This window comes from Hyalella azteca, unplaced genomic scaffold, assembly GCF_000764305.2.
Source record: "Hyalella azteca isolate HAZT.00-mixed unplaced genomic scaffold, Hazt_2.0.2 contig13892, whole genome shotgun sequence".
NCBI classification, from domain to species: domain Eukaryota; kingdom Metazoa; phylum Arthropoda; class Malacostraca; order Amphipoda; family Hyalellidae; genus Hyalella; species Hyalella azteca.
Window position 1 is genome coordinate 26,980 of NW_025943797.1, and position 9,258 is coordinate 36,237.

Genomic DNA, 9,258 nt, shown 5'->3' on the forward strand with positions numbered 1-9,258 from the left:
AAATGAATCCACCTCGCACAGACACTAGACTAGTAAATTAAAATTACCTATCCATCTCATGGGCACAATTTTTATTTTTCAACGCAGTCATTTCAGGCAAGACGCGCCCTTCTCATGTGCACCTTCTGAAAATTTCACTTCGACGGTTCGCAATGTAAAAGTCACAATAAATGTAGTCGTTTGCTATTCAAAAAAGACATTTACCGATGCAAAATTTGTGCAACGATGTCTAAATACCAAGATAATTGATAAAAATTTCGAAACCATGGGACATCAGTGCTCCACGGAACTTGACTTTAAAGTTAACAAAACCCTGCACGCTGATTGGCTCATGAGCGGGAGTGTTTGAAGGTACCGATTTACATAAGTCCTATAGAAGGTACCGATAAAGTACGGGCCCAGTTGGAGTTGCGTGTCCTCAGCGGACTTACGCAGTTTTTAAGTCGCTAAGTGCACTTTCGAATGTTTTGAAGGTACGGCCCCCGGAGAGTATTTGGTTAACAGTCCGCAGGCGCCAGTGCGTTGTTTGGAGCTGTCGAGTGAGGTCTGCGTGGTGGAATATGCAACGTAACGATAATGACGCGTTTGAGGAAGCAGTTGGTGGCATAGTTGCCACGCTACCTGAGGAGGTAAAAAACTTTAGATCAATTTAATGTCTGGGTGAGAAAAATTCAAAATCATCTGCAGAACACCTGTTAACGCTCTTAGTACTGTTGTCGTTGGGACAAGACGCAGTTCATAACATTAGAGAATGCAGAGGTACCCAAGCAGGATGCAGAGTGACACATGTGTACTCACTTCGACTGCTGCAGCCCGACTATAGAATCACTGTAGTACTGTACCGCACATAACTTGAACTGCTTCGGGCGCCAATGCATCAGCTACTCGAATCCGACGAATAAATCATCACAATATTCGGAGTGCGAGTTTTCGAAGCGAATACAAGCAATGCGTATAAGCACCTTTATTCTGGGCAGCTGAATTTGCATTGTATTTCCACCTCTGTGATACTCGCCCATCTTACATTCCTGTTCATAAAAGTATAAATGAAGACATTAATAATTAATAATAATTTTTGTTAACGAGCATGTGTTTTGTTGCCTGCATAGTGTTCCAACTGCAGAGCGTCCCACCTCCACATCACCCCACCTCCACGAACCAGCTTGGCAACACAGACAACAGCCTCACATGGGTGTGCGAAAGGGGGTGGGCGAGAGAGTGTAACTCAAAGGCTCTAACTTTGGCTCCTGAGTCCAGTCGACTCACTCGACTGCGCAGTGCACAAGCACATGTGTCTGCTTATGTGAAGACAGTCTGTCCTCACGGGTTGTTTGGCCTGACTTCGCCGCACTAAATTCCGTGTATTTGAACGTCTTTAGAGAATTCGCAATGATCGGATAGCTGGTTTAGCGTCTAGAATTATTTTCTACAAAGCTAGGGAGTGAGGCACATATTTTGATACGGACGATAGACATAGTGAGGCACATATTTTGATACTGCACTGCGTCTGATAGACGCAGTGCAGTGACGCCGCTTCCTCGAGTCTGCGAGAGTGAATGCATGACCATGATGGCAAACTACACCCGTAAGCAGTGGTTAACGCTCATCGTGTTCTGCATTGCACAGTTCTGTAGTGGCGTGTGCTTTTCAATACAAGCACCATTCTACCCACATGAAGCTGAGAAGAAAGGTGCCACAGCCACGCAGTACAGTTTCGTGTTTGCAGTTTTCCAACTGGTGGTGTTTACTGTGTGTCCAATATACGGACAGTTCTTGGAGAGAATAGGAGTCAACTTTCTGAAAAATGCTGGAATTTCAACTGTTTCAGTATCGTGCATTTTATTTGGATTTCTTAACCGGATGAGCGGACCTAATGTTTTCTTAACTTTCTCGTTCATCATTCGGATAATGGAAGCGCTGGGTGGGGCCGCCTTCAGCACTACAGCTTATAGCATTACAGCGCAGGAATTCCCCTTGAATGTTGCTTCTGCTTTTGCCACTCTCGAAACTTTCTTCGCGCTTGGTTTGATAGCGGGACCCACAGTCGGAGGCGCTTTGTACGAGTTGGGAGGCTTCACTCTGCCCTTTGTGGTGCTAGGCTGCGTTTTGATGGTCGCAGCGGCCATTGTGTGGTACTTCTTACCTGTGGAAGGTAGTCTCACCAGACCAACTTCAAGATACTCGGTGTTTTCGCTTATGAAGAAACCAAAAATATTACTTTTCGCCTTCACAACAATGTCGGGGTCTATCAGCATTGGCTTCTTGTTTTCAACTCTGGAGCCCCATATACGTCCGTGGAATCTCACTCCTCTGGAGATTGGCCTAATCTTCGTTATAGACGGCTTCTCGTACTCCGTTTCTGCGCAGCTTTGGGGCCGTTTATGCGACAGATGTCTACCAGAGCGAGCTGCTACAACGATGGGGGCTTTAACAGCCACAGTGGCTTTCTTACTGTTGGGTCCTTCACCCATCCTACCCATTAAAAACAGCATACCACTGTGCATCTGTGCCTTGGTGGTTCATGGCTTTGGTTTCGGGGCCGAGTTTGTGGCCACTTTCAGCGGAATGCATAAGGAAGCCGTTGAGGCTGGGCTTCCGGACGATCTCACAACCTACGGACTAGTAGCCGGACTCTGGAATTCTTCTTTTGCGCTTGGCGGCTTCATCGGGCCATCCATCGCCGGGGTCATGTTTGACACCATTGGCTTTGGTTGGGGCACCTCCATCATTGCACTGCTTCACCTATTTGTGGCCATTGTGACAATCTTTCTATCTTGCTACTACCGCTACTACCCAAACGAAGATTTTTCTGAAAGAACGGCTCTTTTTCGACGATCAGTAAGAAAAAGTGAATCCGCCTACTTCACGTATAGAAGCGGCTGCAACTCAACCCTCGTATCTCGTGAGGATATCGCCATAGGTACAGTTGATTAAATTATTACTGGCTTTGTATATTTTCACTTGTTGCCTTGTGCCTCACAGCCAAAGAAAAGCTGTCGTAAGTCAAAAATATAATAGTTTCGTAATTTTGTGTAGTCATTTCTATTCACTAAGAATTAAAGGTTTTTGTTTGGGATTGTAAGGTTGCAACTCGGATGGCGTGTGATGATTTAAATTTTATTATGAATATACATTCAGCTTCTACCTTTACTCAACACCTACAATGAATCCTAGTTCCTTGAATAGTTCACGTAATCCCTTGTTTCGTGTTAGAGCTGCGTGCTTGAAAAATCACATCATGCTCATTTGAAACTGTACCGTAGATTGCAACAAATGCAGCGAATTTTCTTTTATCACGAGATATGGAATGGGTGAAACCTCTCGTATACAAGAGTTATTGGATTGTAGTTATGTGCTTGTAGTTATGTGCTTGTAGTTATGCAGTCTCAATTGCATATGGAGGACTTGTACGATATTTATAGCGTTTGCGTGCTCGTGCATCACTTCTTAACCTATATGTATCGTGTATTGTTATAAGCGTTTATTATCTCATTTTGTGCGGATTAGTGTCACCAAATTGTGCATTGTTTCAGATCCAAGCCCAAGAAATTTTACGTCTATTTCTGCATAGGAAGTTTAGTGAAATAATTTAGGCTCTTTGAGTGCCAGTGCCTCGCATATTCAGTGTCATTATACGTGCTTTTTGAAACACGATTTTATCAACAATCGTGTGTTGCTCTCTTCTAATATTCATAACTGCTGCCACCTAATGATTCTGGACGTGGATCTGTTATATAACATATGCCTGCTGTACTATTAGAGGTAATTTAATACAAAAAATATGAACACACTTTCATTAAATTTGATATGCTAAAGCTAAAACTGTGATTGAAACTCTTTTTGAAAGCTTGTCTTATTATATAGTATTTCTAAAACAGTAATCTGATATTTTATTCTCATCGCATGTATCTCATTTAAAAGCGGATGTCTGATGGCATCTAATCTGTCAATTTAGTCCCTACATTTGATGGTGCAATTTCATTATTTCAAAATTTTTGGATTCTTTAGGCATTAAATATTTTCATTCAAATGTATAAATTGTGAGAGTGTTGCACAAGAATCTGGTGCGTCAGTTTGTTATTATCCCGCCAGATCTTTTTTATATTAAATACGTTTGGGCGTTGGTTGGAACCTGGTGCAGAGTATTGAAGGTGCTGAGTAAGTCAAGTTCTCACTAGTGTTATAACATTATTGAATTGTATTGTTTTTAATGATGATAATCAATGCTGGTGTCAATACAAGCGTCACAAGGCAAGAAAAAATTTGCACTGCTGCATAGTATTTAATGGCCCGGCAACAGAGTTTTAGGTAGTTTCTTGTGGTATATGAGGAAAAAAATGATATAATATCATTGAAATTTAAAACCCGTAACACAACTGGTCCGAGAAACACTAGTTTTGTGCACATTACTTCCATTAAAATAAGTTTGTAAGCTCGCGCGTTACAGAAACCGGCTATGTTTCTTTCAAAGAGCCACAACATCCCATTATTTTCACATTTGTCAACGACTAACTGCTTTACACAACTGCTTTTGTAGGATCACACTGAAGATAAGTTAATGTTATCTATATTGATGCCGCTGGTGAGTCATCTCTATAATGGTAAGAATTTTTCAATGGTGGAGCAATTCTCCATACTTTATCGATATGATTTATTTTTAGCAATCGGATGGCACTGCATTAAATTAAGTCTTGTTATAGCCTACGCGTTGGGAAAGTATTTTAATTTATCATAAGTTGCTAGTCCCTTACCTCTCAATTGATATTATGATAATAGACGATGTTATATTGCAGTTGCACATCGCTATCAGCGAGTTACGATATGTCTTCTATCGGTTTTAAGTGCATGTCTTTCAAAGGCAGAACTTACGTAGAACGTTTATACATTATATTTTTGGTGCAGTGTTGATTTAACCTCACAATAAATGGTCAAAATTGTGAAATTTTAACGTGCGCATTTCACCCTGTCATTATGTTATATAGTTATGCAGTGTTCAAAAAAGTAGGTTCTAAAATGTTAAAGTCTAAAGCATTTATTGTAAATGTATATTAAAATTCTTCCCACTACCGAATTCTAGTTTAAAGGCTTCCTGCACCGTAGTTTTATTTACACTTGTTCTAGTAACTCCCGTTCCTACGAAGCTAACTTTAACATATCACTCTGCTAGTGTCGTTGACGATGCGTCCAACGTAGAGATAAATTTGCGTTTCAAGTTGTTTCATGTGATAAAGCGCCATCACATAAGACTGCCACAAGGCAGTCTTCCAGTCCAATTTCTTCATTATTTACCACACTTTTCCATTACCGACAAAGTAATTTTTATCGAACAGATTACGTCTTCTTATGAACCGTGAAGATGTTTGTTGGGCCTTCAGCCTCGTATTTTGCAGGCGTTTTCTTCAACGAGATGTGTGTGAATGGGAGAGTTATTACATATTTTCCTATTATCTTCGGAGTCTAGTTCTTCTAGCGTATTTTTATAGTTTTAAAATAGAAATTTCAATTTCCGGCTAAACTCGTCAATAAATCAGAGACTCTATGTTATGAATTATATTAGTTTTTATTTTATATATTGTAATTACCCTTATTACGAAAAGTGCATTATAAATCGAGTAATTGAAGATATACAATTGGATGTTTCAAGTAGTAGGTGATAAGAACTTCTAACCTGACACAAATGACTCAATGTTACACTATAAATAGGGATCTTTTTTGGTTCTTGCTTTTCTAATTATTTGTTTGACAACAAAATTTTATATCTGGAATTTGTCTCTTCATTCTGAGAATCTCATTATTGTTATTTATTCATAGGTTGTAGGAAGGATTTATGGAGTCGTTAGTTATTGTGTAGCATTCCTGATGTGCCATGCTTGCAGAGGTGGCATATAATGTGATATTGTTAGTTGTGTTGTCAGAAATTGTATTTTGTCTATTCGGAATAAAGACATTCCTTTTCAATTTTATGCTTTCACTTCCCTTTTGAACTTACATATTTTCGGACAAAAATCAATTGGGCATTACTAAAACTTTTCGGGATCGAAATTCGCTGCAAAAATTATCTGGGCTATTTAAGGTTTGTTTCAAATTTGGTTTTAATCATTTGCCCTGTGAATTAGTTTAAGAACACTTTTGTTATCACCATCATGTTAATCATTTCAATGCAAGTTATATGCCGCTACGAGCTTATGTGACAAGCGCGCGAAACTTTCAACAAGCTTCGGTTTTCGGAAATTCGCGTTTGAATCGATACATTTGATCTAATTATAAACCACTCGTCCGACGTAGGCTTTCCATGAAAAATTAATAAAATTATATTGCATATGAAAGCATAAGCTTGTCTTGCACCCGCTTGACATCCGAAAGATCCGTCGACTCGCGCCTTGGGTGCTACGGAGTCCGACGCCTCAGAATATTTCCGGTCTCTTCTTCACGGTCGTATATGGAGCGCTCGTGGTGAGTTTAATACGGTTCTTATTCCAACTCAACGCTCTTCGCAATGGTCAATGTGGATAAATGAACGCAAAACATGCTGCTTCATACAGTACAAGATAGTATCTTTGGCATTGAAGAATTGGCCTGTCGCCGGTTCTTGTACTTTTCACGACTAGTTCACAGATCTAAAAACAGGCCTCTTTATCAAATCTGTTCAACGGACGGTGGGTTGAATTCGTTTCTATATTATCAGTTGTTCCGTAAGGTACTAGGTATTTCAAAGGTAAACATATGCTCCTGTATGGCCTTGTCAAGTCTGTTCCTGTTCTTGAACGCGTTCATACTCGGAGCGTCAACAATATCATCATGAAGGCTGTTCCACATGTCGGTGACTCGAAGCGAGAAGTGTTGTCGCATGGATGAGTTGTACCATAGTTTTTTAGTTTTTGGCTGTGACCCCTGGTATTGGTTCTTGTTTCAAATTCTAGTAATCTTTCTTGGACCTTGTATAAACCATGAGTACCTATAATTGTAAACTTCAATGAGGTCACCTTGCAGACGTTGATAACACGTACTGGGAAGCTTCATAATCTTCAATCTTTCTTCACAAGACTTGCCCTTTGAGACTGAAATTATCCTTGTTGCACGTCTTTGAACACTTTCTACTTTCCAAGTTTCGGTGACCACAAGGCGTTTCCAAACTCTAGGTTCGGGCGCACTACAGACATAAACAACTGCTCCATGGCATCAATATGATCCAGGTACTCGTAGGAGCGTCTGATCAGTCTAAGAAGTTTATAAGATTTATTAACTTGCGTTTCGATATGTCTAGAAAATGTTAGCTCCTTGTCGACACAAACTCCCAGATCTTTTTCCACGAAAGAACTCGATCCTAACTCTCTCGTTGCAACCATGGCCTATTATGCTGTAAGCTTGCTGTTTGTTGCTCTTCCCGAGGTGAGATGGATTCCTTAAGTAAAAACTGCAGTGATGAATCAGAACTGGAGTTTGTCCCAACTGATTCCAGTTCTAACAGCATTACTGCTGAACCTCCAGAAGATTTATATGAGAATGCAAATAAAGCACTGCAGAAGGAAACCAGTGAAGAAAGAGCGGCTGATACATGGACTGCTGTTAGTGCAACATCAAGACAACATCTCTACAGGTAGAGAACAACATCGACGAAAACCACGCCCAACTGGTCCAGAAAACAGTAGCGCCATTTCATACTTATAATCTCTTTGTACCGGGAGAAATATTTTTGAAATAGTACCAGAAACAAACAAATATGCTGATCAAGTTTTGCAGAACACGAAGATTACAAGAAGATCGCGCTGAAATGCTGGACTCCCGCAAATGCTCTTGAAATAAATAAATTTTGGGGGGGCTCATAATTGCAATGGGATTAGTAAGCAAACCAAGGCTGGAACTTGCAGTGACTCGAATTTATATCTCGCACTGTCTTCACTTGTGAATGTCGCAATTAATTTAATTAATGCTTCAAACTCGTTGATCATAAATTTCTGTAACTAGAAGTAACTTAATTATCTTGAATTCGTCTGCTTAGTTCGGATTTCAGTCAGCAAATCATCAATTCTCAAGCACGAACAACATTCGTGTAATTTTTTTATTAATAAAAAGTTTAGTAAATGTTGAAAATGCTATTAAGTTTAAATCGTGTCGTCAAATGTTGTGAATTTTGTTTAGATTGCCCAGTAATGAACATTAGCCAATCACGCGCTAGCGTCATTTTTCTGAACATGGTCGCAGTGTTAACATCTGCTGGGGCAAGTTGCTAAGTTCTTATCTAGAATTTAATTGGCTGTCATAAATGAATTACTACTTGTGTTCTCTGTATTATTTTGATATTGTTATTGTTTGTGTTCATGTCATGGCTATTCTGTTCATTGTGTTCATGGCTATTCTGTTCATTGTGTCCATTGTGTTCATGTCATGGCTATTCTAACGGCCATCACTGATACAGGTGTTGGTCGGCGCCATCATTCTTCAACCATCAACAAATTAAATGCATCATATTCTTTATTTCAACCTACGTAACATTTACATCAACTAATTCGGGAAGAGGGACGGCCGTTGTAACTTCTAACGCAAAATCTCCGCCATCGTTATTTTTTATGACGATCCGTTTATCTGCAATAACATGTCAAGAGACGACATTCAATAACACGACATTCATTGCTTCTAAGCTTCGTGCACTTCAATGATAATGCTCCTTCTGAATAGTCAAAAAGGCTTCTTAAAATAGAGCCACTTGTGCACATTACAGAGCCACTTGTGCACATTACTGAAAATTACAGGTCAACGTGTACACCTGGATCACGACTTGTGATAGATGAGTAAATTATCCCATTCCGTGGCAGAGTTAAGTCCCGACAATACAGCTGTATATACTTTGCTCAACTGATGTCTACACTTCATGTAGAATATTCAAATCCACACTTGACACATGGGCCAACAAGCCAGTTGCATATGCTTGTTTCAAAGGCTAAGCCATGCATGTCTAAGTACAGTCGTGTTTACACGGCGATACCGCGGACGGCTCATTAAATCAGTCGTGGTCCAAATGGGTCCGTCCTCACGGTATACTTATAGAAGTGTCGGTGTTGAAGAAATAGGCCCATGGCCTGTTGCAGATTCTTGAACTTTTCGTGACTTGATTCGCAAGGGATCCGGCCTTTGGAACCCGATCTTTCCATAGCTGACGATTGATTGAGATAGCTGCTGGACTTATTGCCTGATCCGTAATTTGCTAGGCATTTTAAGACTGAACATATGCTCCTGCATAGCTTCGTCTAGTCTGTTTTT

The 9,258-nt window shown here is 40.1% G+C and overlaps 1 protein-coding gene across 1 annotated transcript; it reads left to right on the forward strand.

The window, feature by feature from the left end:
- The first annotated feature begins 1,569 nt into the window (after positions 1-1,569).
- LOC108672462 (MFS-type transporter SLC18B1-like) lies at positions 1,570-2,934 on the forward strand. Its single transcript, XM_018160130.2, has one exon. The coding sequence runs from the start codon at positions 1,570-1,572 to the stop codon at positions 2,932-2,934; it is 1,365 nt and encodes a 454-aa protein (XP_018015619.2).
- The last annotated feature ends 6,324 nt before the right edge of the window (positions 2,935-9,258 follow it).

Coding starts and splice junctions, on each gene's coding strand:
- LOC108672462 (XM_018160130.2), top strand. CDS start 1,570: ATGGCAAACTACACCCGTAAGCAGTGGTTAACGCTCATCGTGTTCTGC.